Genomic DNA, 21588 nt, shown 5'->3' with positions numbered 1-21588 from the left:
TGATTTTTACCAGATATAAAGTCTATGTTGTCCAGGCTGGTCTTGAACTCCTGGGCTGAAGCAATCCTCCTGCCTTAGCCTCCCAATATGCTGGGAGTACAGGAATGAGCCATTGCACCTTGCCTAGCCTTGGCCTCTTTCTTTCTTTGAGGCAGTCTCCCTCTGTCCCCCAGGATGAAGAGCAGTGGTGTGGTCTTGGCTCACTGCAACCTCCACCTGCCAAATTCAAGATACTCTCCTGCTTCAGCCTCCTGAGTAGCTGGGATTACAGATCCCTACCACCACACCCAGTTAATTTTTGTATTTTTAGTATAGACAGGGTTTCACCATGTTTGTCAGGCTGATCTCGAACTCCTGACCTCATGATCCACCCATCTTGGCCTCCCAAAGTGCTGGGATTACAGGCATGAGCCACCACACCCGGCCCTGGCCTTTTACTTTGGGTCTTTTTAGTCAGTCCCTTTTTCTGTCTGGTTGTGTCCCAATTCCTTTTTGCCCCCCAGTTGTTCCTTCTGCTTTGGGTAAGAAAAATAATTCATATTTCATGTATTATTTTCAAGTCAGCATGATTTTGAGTTAGGGCCTCTCTTATGGAGTAAGTGCATGGACCTTCTTTTTTTTTTTTTTCTTTTCCCCAGAAAGAGTTTCGCTCTTGTCGCCCAGGCTGGAGTGCAATGGCACGATCTTGGCTCACTGCAACCTCTGCCTCCCAGGTTGTAGCCATTCTCCTGCCTCAGCCTCCCCAGTAGCTGGGATTACAGGCCTGCGCCACCACACCTGGCTAATTTTTTTTTTTTTTTTTTTGTATTTTTAGTAGAGACAGGGTTTCACCATGTTGGCGAGGCTGGGCATGGACTTTTTAATAATGATTAGTAATCTCAGAAAATCTTTCTTCTTACTTTTAGAGGAAGCACTATCTGGAGAAATGAAAATAAGGTCTTGAATTAAAATACCTGATTCGGCAATAAGGGTTAGGCTTATTTAGTTTGAACGTCACTAAACTTGTGTATGTAAAGTACACGGAAAATGGCTGAGAAAAATTCTTCCCTTTCGAACAAAGAAGTCAGCATGGTAAAGAGAGATATATTTATTTCACATGACAGCACGTTTCACAGGATATGTACAGAATGTCTGTGTACCACTGACTTTAATACTGTACTTCTATAAAGTTTATCATTATAAATATTGTATGCCACATAAGCAATAAAATCTTACATATAAACAGCAATCTAATATAGAGAACACAGAGTTCACAAAGAGATCTTAGTGTCTAACTTCTGCTCTGCTTTTAACAGAACTAGTAAATATTTAATAATACACAGAATAATGGCTAGTTATTTGCAGCATACCTTTAACTTTCATAACTTTGTGCATTTTCAGCAACTTGCCAAGTGTAATTTCCTGATAAAGGCTGGGCTGCTGATATGTATATTTTAGACAGTAGTTTATATCCAATAGGAAACATTGCTCACAGAACTGCAATTTGCACTAGTGAAGTTTACCTAACAATGAATTATTTTGCTAATGGAGAGCAAATACCATATACACGAGTCACATGGATGTTAAAGCCACAATTTCAACACGTTAATTCACATTTTGAAGCATACTGCTTATAGTAATACTGCTGTTTAAAAGACACTACTGCTGAAATGATTAGAACCTCCAAAAAGCACAATATAAAACTCACAAGAGTTATTTCTGACAGCAAATCCTGGCTGTTAACAGAGAAGATTACTTCTATAAATATAGTATTTTGATAACATTTGAGCATTTAGAAAAATGCTTTTTTTTCCTAATAGATTTGCTTTATGTCTAAGTGCAGTGCAGTTTGCTGTGCTTTTAACATTTTACATATTCGTAGCCATGAACGCTATTTTTTTATATTCCCTCAATGTACATCTTTAAAGGTTAAGTGTGGACATAGGAATTTAGGTGGACATATACAACTCTTTATATAAAAGGAACGCTGATGTAAGTCTTAATGGGTAAAGATGATTGTAATGGAAACTGACAAAGAAACAACTATTGCTCAAGGAGTTTTCTGATTGGTTTACTTAATGGTATCAAAATACTACATTCTGTAAAAATTCTGTGTACTTCTTCATAAAATTAATAAAAGCGGGATCAGTTGCATATTGGCAGTGCAGGAGACAAAATCCACAGCTATTTTGAGGTATAGCCTCTAAAAACTTAAAGCAGCATCATAGATGTGTTATGTAGCCTCGTAAGAGAGGGGAGAACACAGTGGATATATCCCCAATTCAAAGCACTCAGGGGACGGCTGCTTTCCCTGCTAAAAGCAAAGTTCCAGAGCAAAAGCAGCAAAAAGAAAATATGGGAGGGATACAGGCAACGTACATTCAAATGTACGCAGAGAAGAGAGTACGGTTAGCTCTAATATTTCTCCTTGAACTTGGTGGTATGTGCCTTCCCTGCATATAAGGCCATAGTGCTTTTTTGGGAGCACTAGAATATCCATCCACTTGACAGTGACCACAAAATAGGCTGTTTCCAGCGGCAAGAACCTCCTCCTGGAGAAAAGCATATGAAGGCGCTGGAGTAAAAAGTAACAAGGTTGTGTGTATTTGAAGGTGTTGGGTGTGGAATGGTAGAAAATTCTGATTCTGTGGTGAGATTATTCTAGTTTTGAAAACAAAATTAATGAAAGGTCCAAATTACATTGCAGCCATCTTTTTGGTAATGTGATATTGAGAAAGGGACTCTCTTGGAACTTTTAGGTATAATTTGGTCTGAGTTATATCCTAGAAATTAAACTATGAATTGTGAAAATATATAAATGTATATGGAAGTATATGTTTGTATGTATTATATATGTACACATACCTATACTTTTTTCCTTTAAAGCAATGCCTTTCAAAACTGTTCACTGTAACCTTGGCAGCTCTTTGGTAAATACTCATAGATACCAATTGTTAACAAGTATGAGAGGGCTGGTGGAAATGTCAGCTGAAAGTTGGGTGGGCTTTTTTGAGATTCTTCAGAAGCCTGACCGAAAAGTTTCTGAATAAGGACTGTTTTCTAAAGTAGTTTTAAGCACTTTTTATGGCTACTACTGTCTCCTATTCATCCAAAGAGAAATACATCAAAACTCCAGTTAACAATGAGAAGGGTTTTTCCTTATTTCCAATATACACATATTCCAACTCTGTACACATCAAATAGTGGTGTTTTGTGAAGATATCAGTGCACTTACAATGACTTATTGCACATAATGAAATACGAATGCCCAATTCTCTTGGCTCTACCTGCCAAAAGCAAATACCCACTGTCTTCTGTTGCGTGGCGTTATCTTTCTGTAAAGTCCAGTGTGGGCGAAGCCTTAGAGGCCAAGGTCGTGAAAGGATCTACTGGAGGGCTGGTGCCAGGCAGGAGCAGAGGGACAGGAGGTGGAGGAGGTCTTCTTGATGGCAACACACAGAAAGAGACATTTGTACCTTTATTCCAGTCATCATTCAATGTCAGGTTGGAGCTGGAAAATGAACTTGGCTGATTACCCAGTAAATCTGAACAAGCTGACTTTGACTTCCCTTTCACACCAAAGTCCTCTTCTTCCTCAAAGGTTACCCATCCTTTTGGGTTGCTAATTTTTAATGTAGACTGCCCCTGTAGATCAAAACTTTCCTTAAAGCCATCAAGTGAAGATGAAGCCTTGCCTTCGTTATGACTGAGAGGCTGCAGAGAAGGGAAAGGATTGATAGTAACGGGCTCTTCTTTGGAGAACCATGAAGTTGCCTCTGATTCTTGAGACTCGGCTTTAAATGGGTTTCCAGGAGCAGCAGTCCTGTCACTGAAAGGATTTGTCCTGGTCAAGCCGGTAATAAACGGGTTTGGAGAACTTCGCATATTTTCCTGGGACTGACTCCGAGCTGGAATTGGAGGCATTGTTGGCATGCAACTCACAGAACTCAAAGTATTAACATTACTTTGCGTTACAGAAGGCAACTGAATCAACCTCTTTGGGTCTGGGGTTGGAACAGGTGACGTTTGAACAGATAGCTGAGCCTTTGATACAGCAAGCAGATTAAATGACAGATCTTCAAATGGGTCAATCTTTAACGGTGATTCTCGTTTGACACCAGAGATTCCATTTGTTTTTACCTGCGAAAGAAAGGGAGCACTGAAAAACCAGTTTATATTTACTTTTAATACCCCCCATTCTTCCTGTCTCAATTATTCTTCCCTTTTTAGGGGCAAGCATGTAAATTTAGAAACTAAAAAGTAGCTTTGTGTAGTTTGTTACTCTGGTGGTTTAAATAAGATGAAACAGCTACAATCTTTAAAAACTTCTTTCTAAATAAATCCTTTCTAATTAAATCAATTTTTTAAATCTCTCAAAATCAGAGCTTATTTCATTCATGCAAGTTTTGAAATGGTAAGAAGGAGAATTGTATAGAATTAACAAATTTGTTCATGCCCAGTTCTATCACATTTCAGTATGAACTTAAGAAATCCATACTTATGACTTACAGTGAATCTATATAAATAAATTTCCAACACCCATCTATGATGATGATGATGTGGTTTCATTGTTCTTTTAAGTATGTTTTCATTTAAAATTAATGTTACTATGGAAATTCAATTTTATAGATAAAATAAATTCTATTAGCATATTTTATTCATAAGATGAAGACTCCATATTTCCCTCTCCCTCTTCTAGTTGGAAAAATAAATTTTGAGAGTTCTTTGCTTTTTTTTTTTTTTTTTTGGAGACCGAATCTTGTGTTGTCACCCAGGCTGGAGTGCAATGGCACGATTTTGGCTCACTGCAACTTCCACCTCCCAGGTTCAAGTTATTCTTGTGCCTCAGCCTCTGAGTTGCTGGCACTACAGCCGTGTGCCACCATGTCCAGCTAATATTTTGTATTTGAGTAGAGATGGGGTTTCACCATGTTGCCCAGGCTGGTCTCAAACTCCTGAGCGCAGACAATCTGCCTGCCTCAGCCTCCCAAAGTGTTAGGGTTACAGGCGTGAGCCACCACGCCCGGCACAGCTGACTTTTAATGCAAGCTCTCCTTTGTTGAATAAACTGAGTAATGTGAGGCTGGGTGCGGTGGCTCACGCCTGATTAATCCCTGCACTTTGTGAGGCAGCGGCGGGTGGATCACCTGAGGTCAGGAATTCCAGACCAGGCTGGCCAACATGATGAAACCCCGTCTCTACTAAAAATACAAAAAATTAGCCGGGCATGGTGGTGCACGCCTACAATCCCAGCTACTCAGAAGGCTGAGGCAGGAGAATCGGAGAACCGCTTGAACCGGGGAGGCAGAGGTTGCAGTGAGCTGAGATCGCGCCACTGCACTCCAGCTTGGGCAAGAGCAAAAACTCCGTCTTAAAAAACAAAACACAAAAACTGAGTAATGTGGCAACTTTCCGTAAAAAAACTGACCCTCCTGTCTTGTAAAAATGTTCCAAAACAGATACACTATTAGTAACCAAATGCAACCATTGCTTAAAACCAGAGGGAAAAAAGTCCCATTTTCTATTTGGTTTATGAAATCTACAACCACAATGAAGATGTGCCTAGAGTGGAGCCTGGTCCCCTCTATGTGACAGAGTTGGCTGTGAACTGTCATCAGTAGGAAGAGTGCTTGGAATTCCTTCACTCTTGCCCTAAATCCCTTGGTCCCTACTCCATAAAGAAGCTGGTTGGAGTGGAGCACAGCCAAGGGACTGAGCAAAGCCAACTGATCAGATGAAGGAAAAGAACTACGATTCTGGCCTCATGGGCAAATTAGCTTATCAGGCATTCATTATTAATTTTGAAAAAAATGTACATAATTCTTAAAACTAGAGTAGATGACTTGGACACTTATACTAACTTAAGAAAACTTCAGGGTTGGATAGGACGGCCCAAAAAAGAAAATTCAGTTCAAGACTGGCAATGTAATAAAATGAGCACTGCCCAACAGGAATCTGGATAGTTGTTAAAGCAAAATAACTATACTTTCATGAAATATATTGGAAAAAAACAGCAGCAGTCTCAATAAAATGTAACTGCATATTATGAAACAGTTACTGCTTAAGAATAAGGAAGGATGTTCACTTGTAAGAGGAAATGGTGTGGATGACTTAAGTGAATAACTTTCAAGTATCTGTTTTATTCAACTATCCTAGAATATGCTTTATAATTGGTTGAAAAAGTATACTTTTCTTCAAACTTAGTGTGATAAATTTGTACAAAATTAAAGAGAAAACATGTCACAGACTTTAAACTGTATTCTAAATGTCTTAAGTAAGTAGATCTATATGTGGAAATGTACTTACAAGGAAATTTATATAGCTATTATAAAATTAACTCTGTATTACCAAAAATCTCTGGACTATTTATAGTTAATATAAAATGGAAATATTTGAGTCTGAGACAAAATTCTCCTATGGCAGATAGAACCGTCTGCAACACAGACATTAGAGGAGAGGAGAATTTCGTGCTCTGCCAGCTTAGAATAGAAGTCACCTGCTGCATAAGTGCTGCACATTTGAATATCTTTATTTTCATATATAGGAAAATTTTTATTTCAAAATATGTTAATTTGATAGAATCAGGATCATTTTTCCCAGACTTGAAATTACAATGACAACCACATCACTATTCATCACATTAGAATTAATTTGTAATCTAAGCAGGATTTGTGATGACAATATTAAAACTGGTGCTATTTTTACAGAGAAAGGTGTTGGAAGGCCCTTTAAATAATCCTGTTATACTGCTAACTTTTGTCTTTCTAAACCATCAATTCTTCCTTACCAATAACAATCTTGCTACTAAAACTATTTGAAAAAATATTTCCCCCAAATATTTTTCCTAAAAAACATACTGAATTTTGTGTTTATGTAATTACATAAATGCCATTGTTAAAACCAAGAACCAATCTGCTTTTGCCAAAAAGGCCTTCATATACCTAAATCTTACTTTCTTGAAGTTACACTTTTTAGTTTTGTTAATTTTTATTTAAAAATGAAGCAAAAAGTGGTAAAGCATTAGCAAGAACAACAACATGGTTCCTAAAATCCAAAATACTAAGAAGAAGAAAAAGCAGGTTTTATGGTATGATAGAATTTATTAATGGAGACAGGTGGTTTTAAAAATGGGTGAAACTTTAGATGTATGAAGAAGAGATTCATACATCTAATGTGTTGAGACGGATGAAAACACATGTAAGATTGATAAATTGTCAGATACCTGTTACCCTGATGGTTGCTCCTGCTTTGAGAAAGGAAACAGACATCAAAGGAAAGAGTTAGGAGGATAATCCGAGATCAACCAGCAACCCTAACAATTCAGTCAACAAAATACTTTCTAAGTTACATACAGAATCCAAAAGCAGCAATATTTGCAGGTTGTAACATAAATTCAAAAGACAATTCCAATTCCTTTTGTAATTTTGTTGAATTAGGGTCCAGACTTTAGTTTTGTCTGAGGTTGATTACTAACCAGTTCAGTTTTGTTATTCCAAAAATAATACTCCAAATGATTTCAGAGTTCTACAATATTTTAAGCAACCTGTTATGGACTGAGTATTTGTGTGTTCTCCCCTCCCAAATGCGTATGTTGGTTCCATAAGCCCCAGTGTGATTGTATTTGGAGGTGGGGCCATTGGGAGGTAATTAGAGTTAGATGAGGTCATGAAGGTGGGACCCCATGATGGGATTAGTGTCCTTATGAGAAGAGACACCAGACAGCTTGTGCAAGTGTGTGTGCCTGCTCTCATTCCAGGCACCACATGCAATGAGACGGCGTGAACACACAGTGAGAAGGTGGCTGTCAGCACGCCACAAAGAGCGCCCTCACCAGAACTCAACCATGCTGGCACCCTGATCTCGGACTTCCAGCCTCCAAAACTGTGAGAAAATAAATTTCTGTTGTGTAAGCCACCCAGTCTATGGTATTTCTTATGTCAACCCAAGCAGACTAAGACACAGCCTTAGGATAGCCTAGGGATGTCATTATTAGAGAAAATGGCAATGTAATGGTACAAAATGATACCATTTTTGGTACATACTATTTTGCAAAAAGACCATCCCACTGAAAATTAGTATTCATTTTAACAAAATGGTCAGCATCTAGCTTGTTTTATCTTACTCAAATTTTCTGAAAAATTATACCCTTAGTATCATTAATTTAATTCATAACATATTAGTTGGAACATACAAGAAACTTGTACCTTACAAGAAATTTGGAATTTACCTTTGTTTAAAAATGAAATCATAATCCCTCTACAATATACCATTATTTTAAAAAATCTAATATCCTCAAAAAACAGTTTTGAGGTAAATCTTCTCCAATATCTAAACGTACTACTAAACAGCAAAACTAATTTTGACAATTCAGAGACATCATCCTGAAATATATTAAGTACTTTAGAATTCCCTGCTTAGTAAACATGAGACTCTTGTTTAACACTCAAGAGTTTTGTGTATCAGCTCTGGCAGTGGATAGGAGATCAGGAATAGGTTTATACTGAGAAGTACAACGTTGCTGTATCCTCCATTAAATGGATCTAGATTGCTGCGATTTTTCTACCAGGTCTCATAGTAACAGTACAGCAGTGAGTTCAGTTCCTTTACTTCCAGTTGCATTTCCTTATTTCTGGCTCTTAGCTGATAAAGATGACTAAGATGCTGGAAGTCAGATAGATAACTGAGGATTTTTTATACTTTGTAAAGGATGTATGACATGTTATATAATCACTCAAATTAAACGAATCTCTTCCATACAAAATTAAAAAGTCAAAGAATAAATAATAAAAACTAAAACTGGGTCATGTACGTTATGTTTTAAATACCTTGTAGATTTGGAACAGGATAAGTAAAGACTTGTAAAAATTACAAATGTTCAATTCTAAAACTATTCCATCTCATTACAAAATATCGAATTTGTCATATTTAAATATCTCATCATCAGGTTTGAAAATCTTGTATATTTTTCAACTTACAGCTACTTCCAATAATTTTTAAAATTTTTTATTATTTTTAAAATAGGCATTATTTTATGGTTCAAAATTCAAAAGGTACAAAAAGATAAAAAGACTCCTCCTCACCTCCCTCCTGGTCCCCCAGCATTGGGCATTCCCTGGAGGAAACTGTAACCACTCTGTGATCCTCACAATGACACTTTGCATGTAAACAAGACCCCACCCTCCAAGAAAGGTGTGTCTGTGTATCTAATATTAAGGAGTTTGGTATCAATGACAGAGGCAAAAAGATACTTCGGGATTTGAAACAAATATCTTTGTCTTTTTGATGAACTGACAACCACAAGATTCAAGAACACAATCTAAGGGCGCACACACAAAGCATGTGCGTCGGCCACCAAATTGCTATACTCACTTCAATGAAAAACATAAATCAAAACAATGGAAAGTTTTCTGTGAAAATGATACGTGTCTTAAGATGATTTTATAATGATAACTACAATCTCAGCTGACAGTCTGCACTTCCGGAAGTTTTTCAGAGTACTTTATCTACTTTCTTATTGGTCTAAGGACACTTAAACCATCAGAGTTCTAGTAATTATGGCACACATCTACAATGAGACGGATGCCCTAAAGCAGTCCTAGAAAGCTCAGAGTGGCTAGCTGAAAAAGTTTTTTGCCCTTCAATTACATTTTTAAAACTACAACAGTATACATTACAAGAAAATAAGGAAAAAAATCACTATTGACTAAAAATGGATTAGCAGAAAAAAAACCCATTCTTTGAAGGAGTTCTGCCATTATTATATATTTTCAGCATCCTCAATTTTTTTTTTCTTCTTTGCTTTTTTTTCTTTTTTTTTTTTTTGAGATGGGGTCTTGCTCTGTCGCCCAGGCTGGAGTGCAGTGGTGCAATCTCAGCTCACTGCAACCTCCACCTCCTGGGTTCAAGCAATTCTCCTGTCTCAGCCTCCTGAGCAGCTGGGACTACAGGCGCCCACCACCACGCCTGGGTAATTTTTGTATTTTTAGTAGAGACGGGGTTTCACCATATTGGTCAGGCTGGTCTTGAATTCCTGACCTCAGGCGATCCACCCACTGTGGCCTCCCAAAGTGCTGGGATTACAGGCATGGGCCACTGCTCCCAGACTTCCTCCTCAATTTTCTAAACTAAAAAAATGTAGCACGCTTTTTGGTATTAACCAGCTTAGAAGAACATTTATTTTTCTATATTATATATCCTTCAACTTTCACAAATGTTACTTAATAAACGCTAACTGCTAACATTATTCATATTGTATTGAGTCATATTTACTTTAACATCTGTTTTCACACTATAGACACTTAAGAAACTGTTCACTTCTGCCAACTAGCTGGAAATACCCATATGTTTGTAAAAATAAATGTTAACTACTACTTATTAATGTGCTTAAGGGACATGGCCAATACATATTATTTCTGTATTTCAGATCTTTCCAAAGTGTAAAAGAAAACATTTTATTTATTTATTATTATTTTTGGAGGTACAGGGTCTCACTGTGTCACCAGACTGGAATGCAGTAGAGCGATCATGGCTCACTGCAGCCTCGACCTCCTGGGCTCAAGTAATCCTCCCACCTCAGCCTCCCAAGTAGCCGGGACCACAGGTGCATGGCACAATACCTGGATGGTTCTTTAATTTGTAGAGACAAGGTTTCACTGTGTTGCCCAGGCTGGTCTTGAACTCCCAGGCTCAAGGGATCTGCCCACCTCGGCCTTCCAAAGTGTTAGGGTTCACTCATCTCACAGTTTTTTCAGAAGAGTGTAATGAGATACTTTAAGGAAAGATCACTTTGAAAATTCACAGTAGGCTGGGCACAGTGGCTCACACCTGTAATCTCAGCACTTTGGGAGGCCAAGTGGGCAGATTGCCTGAAGTCAGCAGTTCAAGACCAGCCTGGCCAACATGGTGAAACCCTGTCTCTACTAAAAATACAAAAATTAGCCGGGCATGGTGGCAGGCACCTGTAATCCCAGCTACTCAGGAGGGTGAGGCAGGAGAATCGCTTGAACCTAGGAGGCGGAGGTTGCAGTGAGCCGAGATCACGCCACTTCACTCCAGCCCAGGCAACAGAACGAGACTTTATCTTAAAAAGGAAACAACAACAACAACAAACAAACTTATATATATATGTATAACAAAATATAAAAGGGAAATTAAAACTCTTCTTTTACTTCTTATAACAGACAATAATTAAAATAGGTATGTTCAAAGACTAAACCATATGCATCAAAGATAGTATTTTGTGTAACAAATGAGACTTACTTGCGGTTGTGAGGAAGCTTCTGAAGGCAAGCTATGGGATGACCTGCTTCGAGGTGGTGGTTGTGGTGGGGTTTCCAAATTTGGCTGGGGGCCAGACTGAGGCATAGGTGCTGCCATAGGGACAAGAGGCTCCTGCAACCTTTGAGCAGGTGGGGCCAAAGAAGACTGTGGAGGAAAAGCAGCCTGAGGCTTCAGTGGTTCAGGAAGGAAAGTTGAACCTGAAAAACCAGTGGTTGTCAGACGTTAGGTGTATTCTAGAAAACCACGTTTTTTTCCTTCTTTGATTAAATGTTAGGAGAATATTCTAGTTATTTCTTCCCCCAATAAGTAGCCTCATTTCTTGTGGTATAATGAAGGAAGGATATATCTATTTGAATACGTTGTAGAAGGTGGGAGATGACAGAAGGAAAAAGAGAAAAATACATACCAAAACCACTATAGTATTTCTAATATAGTACCTACCTTTCTTTTCTCTCAATTTTTAAAGAGTTTTGGTTTTTGAGACAGGGTCTTGTTCTTTTGCCCAGGCTGGAGTGCAGTGGCGTGATCACGGCTTACCACAAGCTCAACCTCCCGGGTTCAAGTGATCCTCCCACCTTAGCCACCCGAGTAGCTGGCACCACAGTCATGTGCCATCACACCTGGCTAATTTTAGAGTTTTTTATTTTTTTACAGACGGGGTCTCACTATGTTGCCCAGGCAGGTCTCAAATTCCTGGGCTCAAGCAATCCTCCTGCCTCAGCCTCCCAAAGAGTATCTACCTTTCGACGTTTCTGATGTTTTGCTTTGGCTTTCAGGAGTCAGTCTTCCAGCAGATGCCCGTGCATGGCTCTGTGGGGCACTGATAACTCCAGCACGAGGAGGAATCATCTACAGATGGGAAACATAACACTTGAGACATTTACTTACCTTCCACAAGTAAAATTCTGTGAAAACATTTGCTTTTGCATCTCATTTACTTTCTTCTATGGTATTAGTCCCTATCTTGTCATTTGAAGGGTTCTCTACCTGAATCCATATAGTGATGAATTTTAAAATCTTCCTGTTTACTTTTGACTGTTTACCATCTGCCAGACATTATATTAATTAAGCACTGTATAGGCATTTCCATTTCATCTTCAAAATATCCCTCAGAAGTAGGTATTATTTTATCATCTCTATTTTAAATTAACATGAAGAAATGTATACAACTTGCCCAAAGCCACGCAGAAAGCAGAGCCAGGATCCAAACTCAGGTCTGACTAGCTGCGGGGCTAGGGTTCTTAACCATGTGCAATGCTGTCTTATTTTAAAAAAAATGATTTTAAAATACACAAGGAGACAGAGAGACATATACCTGACCAACTAGGAGACTTTGGGGAAAATAAACACCCTGAGATTTGTTGGTTTTTTTTTTTTTTTTTTTGAGATGGAGTCTCACTCTGTGACTCTGTGACCAGGCTGGAGTGCAGTGACACAATCTCTGCTCACTGCAACCTCAGCCTCCTAGGTCCTGGTCATTTTCCTGCCTCAGCCTCCTGAGTAGCTGGGACTGCAGGTGCCCACCACCACACCCAGCTAATTTTTTGTATTTTTAGTAGAGATGGGGTTTCACCATGTTGGTCAGGATGGTCTCAATCTCCTGACCTCGTGATCCACCTGCCTCAGCCTCCCAAAGTGCTGGGACCACAGGCGTGAGCCACTGTGCCAGGCTGAGATTTGTTTTTTAAGATGTGGGGTCTTGCTATGTTGCTCCAGCTAGACTTGAACTCCTGGGCTCAAGTGATCTTTCCACTGTAGTCTCCTGAGTAGCCAGGACTACAGGTGCATGCCACTGCCACCCAGCCATATATATATTTTTTTAAACACAGAAGTACAACTTTTGAATGACTAACTCAATATTCCGAAATAAATACACTGAAAAGACTCATCAGTGAAAAATATTTTTTTCTATTTTCATATGTTTGCTAAAGGATCTAAGCTAACAATATTTATTTTAAGCAAAATATGAACTTTTAAACTCAGAAAAATCCTGACTTTCTTTTCCTGTACTTATGGTATTCAATAGAATAAAGAAAGTTCTTCTGCCCAGTGTGGTAATGGAATCAGTGAATGGCAAATTTCCCTTTTTTTGAAAAAGGAGGATAAACATTTGAATATTACACATAAAAAAGAACCTTCAAATTATTAAGTGGACAGCTACAACAGAAAAGACAAAAAACTTCTATGTTCATAGGAAGTAGTTTTTTCAGTTCTCACAATCTTAATAATCTTAATTTCTAGGTATAGTAACAGCTCTCAGTTTCCTACTCTTCAGATATGGGCCTCTCAGTAGTCCCAAGTTCTACTGGACTAGCCTAAGTCACTGCTTACTGGTTTTTATTTGCTCTTTCTCTCTGTTCTTGATTACCTGTTACAGTCCAGAGAAAGTTTTCAAATAATAAAAAACCTACGTGTATAAGAGAACATATAAACATACAGAAAAGACACATTCATCAGGTAGAGAAAAATCCTGCAACACCATCAACCCTCCTATTTCTAACACCTTTACAGAATATGATGAATCTGATCAAGAAAAAAAAAAAAAGAGAAAAAAAACCTTTGGAACCAGTTTTACTATACTGTATTTTTTTTTTTTTCCTGAAATGTAATTAAAATCCTTTTTTAAAGAAGGATTACTTTATATCTTCATTACTTAGGTAAAATGATAAAAAGCTGCCCAAATCCATCATCTCCTCATATACTGAGACTCTTAAGATATTTACTTAGTGACCATAATTGTTTTAAGTCTATCACTTTTATCCAAATAGTGGCATTGGTTATTTTTGAAGAGTGTGTTAAAATGTTAGAGAGTTGGGCAATCATCAAGTGCGATCCCCTCATTTTAGAGCCGAGGAAACTGAGGCCTTGAAGGTCACATGATTTCTCCAAGGTAACAGAACTGACTAGTAGTAAACAGGACTTAAAGCCCAGACCCCTTGGCTCCAGGCAAGGTCTTACCTACCGGTCTGGCTGTACTGTATCCAGCAGGTCCTGGGCCTGCAAGTCCTCCTTGAGGTGAAGGCTGACTGCGTCCTGGAACAAAGACATCATATATTTAAGTTTAAAACAATAAAAAAGAAACCATGTACTTATATTCCAAGTGTGTATTTCATGGTCCAGTTTTGATGGTGAATAGCTACATTCAAGTGTTTTTACCTATGTTATCTTTCCGTGTTGTTCCAGGGCTTTTGGGTGCTTTGAAGCAAGAAGGGAAAAAAACAATTAGTTGCAAGTTAACAATTAAGCAATATTGCATAACATCAGCTTGCTGTTCTGCTTCATTACCAGCAGAAATGGGGGCTTAGGATAATGATGAAGGGTATTATCAGTCCTGAATGAAATACTCCAAAAAAGAGAAAAATTACAATATTTAGAGAGACCTTTATGGGAGACAAGTGGTGACTTTAGTTTGATATCTCACTCATGGGGCCACTTTTAGGGTGGCATTCCCCATAGAGCTCTCTTTTGTGAACCCTGAAAACATACAGCCAGCTGTGCGAATGGTCACAAGATGTGGCACTGCTGCCCCTTCGAGTCTGGCAGACAAGTGGCTCCTGAGCAACAGACAGGACTGCATTTGTCAAGTTACACAAGAGGCTCCTAGTAGCACTACTTTAGGGCTTCACACTGTGGATGTCATTGTGGACAAGGTTATCTTATGATGAGATCTTTCGGATTTCTATAACAAAATCCTATCATTAAGACAGAAGACAGGCATATGTCATTACCAAATATCTGCCTTATGGAAGACTGTGTTAAAAATATGTTCAAACTCATAAGAATGGTAGCTTAAGGATAAAATGAAATAAATTACTCTTGGGGCCAAAAGGAGTAGGAGTGACTATCAAGGGCAGCATCTTAGATAAACTCTCCTTCTTGTAAAGAAATTCAAGTACAATTGTTATAAGAAATACATCAGCCTTTTTTTAAATAACTAAAATCATAACAAATGGCCACTAGTCTTAAAGGTCTTTTAAACAAATTTGGCTCAGTGCTAATCTATAAAATAGCTATGTTATCTGAAATCAACTACAAAATACTATATTCTTGGATCTGAATTAATAGGGTTTATTATAATCATTAATTTTTAAAACTTCAGATTAGTAAAGTACATTTCTAAATATTTTACTTATTCTGAAAAGAATTTTGAAGACATTCTTAAACAGTAATTTCACAACCTGGACATACATAAACTATATATGAAACAGAGTACAAACACCACTAAGGATCTCAGGGAAATTAAATGGATATCCATTAGAAACTATAGGTGACATAGAATGAAGAGAGGAAAAAATACAAGATATACATAAGGAGGGGAAAGAGAAGTTTACAGCTGGACCAAGAAAAGATTTAGTATGCCTGTAAACACTGGGGGGTGGGGCACTGACACTGAGAAATAAAATGAGAGAACCATTTCTATAATGCAAGAGTCTTGTTACCTTCCATCTCTCTCCTAGCTACCCCAGGACTGGGAGGGGCTCCAATACCTTTTTAGAGAAAGAACAGAAGCTATATATTGTTCAGGGCCCACATCACAGAATGAAAGGCAGGCACACAAGACAATTTCCATAGTAAACTCACTTTTGCAAAAGGGCTCTTTTATTGCTTTAAATTTCTTCAAAGATATCAATACAAACCAAAGTGACTTCAGATGCTTGGCCCAAACCTGAATCCTCCCTTTACTCCAACAGAAGAGTAGAAACAGGACGACAGTTTTCTTTTTATATATACAATTACTACCAGTAAAGAATTTAAAAATACGTTTGATGAAGCCCTTTGCTTTAAAAATCATCTTACTCCTGGCCGGGCGCGGTGGCTCACGCCTGTAATCCCAGCGCTTTGGGAGGCCGAGGCGGGCGGATCACAAGGTCAGGAGATCGAGACCACGGTGAAACCCCGTCTCTACTAAAAATACAAAAATTTAGCCGGGCGCGGTTGTGGTCGCCTGTAGTCCCAGCTACTCGGGAGGCTGAGGCAGGAGAATGGCGTGAACCCGGGAGGCGGAGCTTGCAGTGAGCCGAGATCTCACCACTGCACTCCAGCCTGGGCGACAGAGCGAGACTCCGTCTCAAAAAAAATAAATAAATAAATAAAAATAAAAATCATCTTACTCCTTATATCCAGAGCAAGTAAAAACTCTGATATTTGATAGTCAAAAGGAAAGAAATCATAAATTTCTATGAGACTACGTAAGTCTTTTGAAGTTAGTTTTTGATGCATTAATATTAAAAACTCTAATGTACTATAATTACGTAAAGGAATTATTGGTTACAGGATGAAAAAACATGTTGCAAACACTGCTTACAAAAGAATTATGAAGGGGAGCAATTTTTAAAATTAAGACAGATTTCACTGTAATCCACTGGTTTGCTAATATAACTTATGACAGATCCATTTTAAATTTATTTTTTTACAGGATGTTTTCCTAATTAAAGCAGAATATAAGAAAAATTATCATGGAAATGTAAAAAAAAGCAGGAGCTTGAAAAGGGAAAAATTAAATGTTTTCTGTAGGTCAATGGAAAAATGATCACTTAGCTGTATTTGGCAGAAGCTGTAATGCTGAAATAATTAAGCTATTCTTATCACACGCAGTCATTAAGATCTACACACAGGCAAAGTCGGTCTGTAGGAAGACCTGAATCGCTCAGTCATGTCACTAGGCAAGCTACAATAGAAACAGACCAGCTACACATGCACAGTGAGCCTTAGCAACATCGGATTTGTAAAAATTCTTCTGAGGAATTGTGAAAACTCACCTCATCTTTTCTTGAGAATTAGAATAAATAAACTTGTCAAATGTATAACTCCAACTGAGCTCTGTGAATTTTCACCTAAACCAAATAAACTATACTTCAAACAAAAAGTGACCCATTGTGAATAAAAATTTCCTTATAAAGAAATGAAAAGAAAATCATACAGTTCTTTGCTAATCCACAAGCTTTTCCACTAGAAAATAAATGTATCACTAATCAAATACTTGGGAAATGTTCTGTATTTACTGTACCTGAGTGACTTTTAAAATTAATATAACTTTTAGGTATTAAATCTTTGTAAATGAATCAACCACATTTATTTAAAAAAAAATTATTAGGCCTGATGAACAATCCCAGCCTATCTGGGAAATGAAAGCCTTTATTAGTTTTATTTGTGGATTAGTTTTAGACTGGAATGTCATTCATTTTGACTTTTATCAAACAAACCTAAAATGTCTTTCAGTTGTAGGGATCAAGCTCCAAAACATTAATGAACCACGATTCACACATGCTAACAAATGTAAATGGTTACCTCCAAATTCCTTTCTAGCGGGTGCAGGACTCCTGGCCCCTTATAGTTCATAAGAAAATAGGCAGTAGAAAGGAAATGACATTAAATACATAAGTGAGATGTCAAAGATTGCTATAGTATCCGTGATGTCAAGTATCATGCAGGAATTACATATTATCTAGGTACTACAAAAACTATTATTCAATGCATATGCTTATAATTGAAGTAACAGCATTATATTTAATTTAAAAGAACATTAAACAAATATATACAATTGTACATTAATACGTATACTCTCCAGTTTTAATTATACATTTTACAGAAATTACCATATTTTAATGATTTCATGCTTATAAATCATCCAGAAATGAGGATTTTGAAAAAAATTAAACCTAAATTTACCTAAGAACAGTTTACATGCATAACTAGATCAAATTAGCAAAAACAAAATAAACCTCTCTGGCTGGCTGGTGAGAAGGCAGCTAAAGGCAGCTGTGAAAACACCTTAGAGGAATCTACTTTGCAAACACTCTACCGTGTCTGTTGCGACTACGATGTTCTTTAGAGAAAAGCTAACAAATAGCAACAATGATAGAAGAAAAATCCCAGTAAAATCCAGAAGCTAGAGATTGGAAGACATGCAAAACATTTTAAAACAGAGTGAAGAATTTTACATCTAGCAGAAATGGAAATAAAAGGTTTTCACCTGAAGGCGGAGGAGGTCTCTGTGGGGGAGCCGGGCGTGTGGGAGGGGCAACAGGGCGGGGCGGTGGTGGCCGCTTGGGCTCCAAGGGTTGGGCGGGGTCCTTCTGTGGCAGCGGCATTGCTGGCTGCGCGTCAATAGGAGAACCTAAAAAGCACAAAGGAGGTAAGAAGATCAGGTTCCAAGTAGCTGTTGACAGAAGGGAATATATATATGTGTAATGTTCTATCAAATGTGCACAATGGTGTAAAAAAAGGGCATGTATTTTCAGTATGAATAACAAAAGCAGTCTACCATTAAACTGCCCTCTGGTACCATGGCAGCAATAATGCTACCTCTGTGCTGACGTCTTCCCTAGGCCTCAGGTGCTGAAAGCTAACCTACTAAGTGGCCCTGATATGGCACAAACTATTGTTTGAGTTAGGTCATTCTGCAGTCTGGCCAGGAGAGAGAAGAAAAAGCCCAAATAGTTATGGGTTCATACCATAGAAAATCGTCAGTTGTAAGACACAGACAAACCAAACCACATAGAAAAAAGATTAAGAACAATTTTCATCTAGTGACAGTTATAACAAATTTCCTTTCCATTGAGAGCTAATCATCTACAAGTTTTCCTCTTCTGTACCGGAGAAAACAGGGTACACTTTAGCACCGAGGTATAAAACTTAAACGATGACTCTCCAACATCAAGCACATTGGCTACAGGAAGCCATACCGAACTTTCAAATAAAATGCATACTCTGTGCACTGGGGGGCCCAGGAGTTCTTGACGGTGCTCGGCTTGGTCTGATGGGAAGGGAAGGTACCGGACCCTCTGATATCGTAGGTGACTGGCAGGGACTAGTTCGCGGTGAAGAGCTGGGGGAAGTACCAAGGCCGGAACTTGAAGATGGCTGGAGATGCTGAGGAAGAAGTTCCTCCACTTCGGCACTATAGTCATCAACATCACCTAAGGAAAAGCAGGCTTGATCAGAGATAACTCCATTTTAATTTGCTCAGAGATTTTTTTTCACCTTAGGTTTTAAAGAGTTAAAATACACAAAACAAACATGAACATTATGACATTGCAAACACACATGGATTAAGCATGAAGGCGTGTATAAAACCAGAATTAGTAGAAATGCTGTTTCAGAAGATGTGAAGATATCTATTGTCTCTGAGCAATAAGATGCCAGGTGACCAACCACTTGGAGCTGGGGTGACCCAATGGGCTATCAATATGCCCCAGAGCAGCTTCTCCAATACAAGCCAACTCAAGTTTCCTGCTCTCCTTCCAAACCTGTCTACTGTGCTCTATGGAACTGCCCCACTCCCTTGTCCAACCCAGGTCCAGCCTTAGAGTCAACAAGCTCTCAGGAGCCACACAGCCTTCCCCCAGAAGGCTCCTCCCTGCCACCCTCACCCCACAAAGACCCTCTTTGCTTTAAGCAAACACTAGTTCTCCCCCAGGGTCTCCTCATCTCCACTTACTTCTGGGTAGGAAAGTGGGGTCAAGGTAACCCTTGCAACCTAACTGCCATTCCAGAACATTAGTCTTCCACCCTGAACAAAAAGTCCTACTGCTCTGAGGCTACGCCATCAGGAATTTATGTAACACCCTCTACCCCCACTTGCTATAGTCATCTCCAACGTCCATTCTTCCATTTCCTGAACCCACTCATTGAGGACTAAGCAGAGAGCAAGACTGTAAGTCAAGTCCCGCACCATCTTTCTGTGTGGCATCAAAGTCCATGTGGACAACTCATTCAATAACAAAATGCCTTGGTCCTATCCTTACTGACATTCACCTCCACTCCTAACCCACACCCCTCAGAACTGCACTCCTCTGAAATAATAAACTCAAAAGCTTCATTCTGACTTTGGCCTCCCAGCTTTTCAGTTCTCTCCCTTGGCTACTCTTTCTTCTTTTGATTTCTTCAGAAGCCAGGGCTTGATCCCTCTAACTCTGACCTCCGTCGGATTCTGCTTTCTTCTGTACGTACTTCAGATTCTATGGTTTTCCATCTCAAACATTACCCTACTTCGCTCTTCTTCCATTGCACGTGCTTGACATAACCCCATCCCTGCACTGATTCCCCTGTTTAATCTTTCTGTGGTAGCACTTGGACTGCTGACTGCCTCTGCTAAAGAAAACCACCCAGTCCTGACAACTGCAGTCACATTTGAAATCATGCTTTTCAGTCTCTTCTGGGCTCCTAAAGTGCCTGGCAATTCCATGATTTCCTGGTTTGCTCTTCCCCTCACCCTTTGCTCTTCAGGAGCTTTACTGCAAAACTCCTCAACCCTCCTGAAACTGTGGGCTGTCCCACTCCTGCAGATAACTTCAACACATCACAGAGAAGAGAGAAGTCTTAAGATGGGAACCCCTGCTTCAACAGCCTGCCCCCAAGCTGCAGTCTCATTACATGGTTGTCACTTGGGTATTTGAGGATGGAACAAATGGACCCTACCCAGCCTAGTTTTCTCAGTGACACTGCTCTACTATTCTGCTGTGCCCTTCCCTCAAACCATCAGCCCTTTCTCCTCTACTTTTCCATTAGCACTGTGCATTCTCAAGCCTCTTCCACCCAAAAACACCACCCTAGGACCTCCAATCTTCCTAGAGCAATTGCCCTCTTCTCTTTTCCCCCAAACCTCCTTAGAAGAGTTGTCTACAGACCCTTTTCTCCACTTCTTTACCTTCCATCCATACCAATTTACCACCATCTGGCTTCACCACTCCTGGGATCATTCTCATGAAATGTCAATAACAGCTTCCCTTCCTGTTATTAAATCAGAAGGACACGTTTCCGTCCTCATTTCTTCTCATCTTTCTGTGGCACAAGACACCAGTGACTACTCCCCTTCCATGCTCTACTTTCTTTCCTTGATTTTTAAGCCATGAATTTCTCTTGGCTCTTTGAGATTTCTGAACAATTGACATTGTTTCTTCTCATTTTCTTTTCATGGGCAGCCTTCTTCTGTCTATATTTAAACTCTGTATTTCCACATACTCAATCCCAGGACTATATTTCTCAATATTCAATTTATTCTGTCTCGTTATAATCCTGTTGGCCAAGTTATATTAATAAATGCCCATCACTTTGCAGGCCATTAGAGCTTCCTTGACTCCAGAGCTCTCTCCTGAGCACCAGACTCATGTCTGATTGACTCCATGAACATCTCAAATTCAACATATCCAAAACAAAATTCATCTTCCATCCTGCACCTACTTCTCTCTCTGCATTTATTTTCTTCATTTACTCCCTCACAAACATCCCTGCATAATCCATGTGGATCCTCTTTCTCCCGGCTTGGGCTGTGCACATGCTTTCTTCTTGGATCACTCCTCTATAGCGTTAATCCCATTCTCCCCGAGT

At 39.0% G+C, this 21588-nt stretch overlaps 1 protein-coding gene across 46 annotated transcripts in view; it reads right to left on the bottom strand.

Moving 5' to 3' along the window:
* Nucleotides 1–1071: 1071 nt before the first annotated feature.
* SYNJ1 (synaptojanin 1) overlaps nucleotides 1072–21588 on the bottom strand; it is a 102326-nt gene continuing 81809 nt past the window's right edge. For 24 of the 46 annotated variants that reach the window (XM_045389245.3, XM_045389244.3, XM_045389246.3 and 21 more), the window contains 9 exons: nucleotides 18969–19178; nucleotides 18233–18376; nucleotides 17548–17586; nucleotides 15699–15746; nucleotides 14416–14454; nucleotides 14222–14292; nucleotides 12000–12108; nucleotides 11239–11456; nucleotides 1072–4119 (listed from right to left, as the gene is read on the bottom strand). In XM_045389245.3, coding sequence (XP_045245180.2) covers nucleotides 3307–4119; nucleotides 11239–11456; nucleotides 12000–12108; nucleotides 14222–14292; nucleotides 14416–14454; nucleotides 15699–15746; nucleotides 17548–17586; nucleotides 18233–18376; nucleotides 18969–19178 — 1691 coding nt within the window. In that variant the 3' untranslated portion in view covers nucleotides 1072–3306. Of the gene's footprint in view, nucleotides 4120–7198; nucleotides 7226–11238; nucleotides 11457–11999; nucleotides 12109–14221; nucleotides 14293–14415; nucleotides 14455–15698; nucleotides 15747–17547; nucleotides 17587–18232; nucleotides 18377–18968; nucleotides 19179–21588 lie in introns of those variants that run through there. The other 22 variants (XM_045389259.3, XM_045389260.3, XM_074034128.1 and 19 more) reach the window with 12 other exon arrangements.

Source organism: Macaca fascicularis, chromosome 3 (genome assembly GCF_037993035.2).
Source record: "Macaca fascicularis isolate 582-1 chromosome 3, T2T-MFA8v1.1".
NCBI classification, from domain to species: Eukaryota; Metazoa; Chordata; class Mammalia; order Primates; family Cercopithecidae; genus Macaca; species Macaca fascicularis.
The sequence above is the reverse complement of the archived record's forward strand: the minus strand, read 5'-3'. Positions and strand labels throughout refer to the sequence as shown.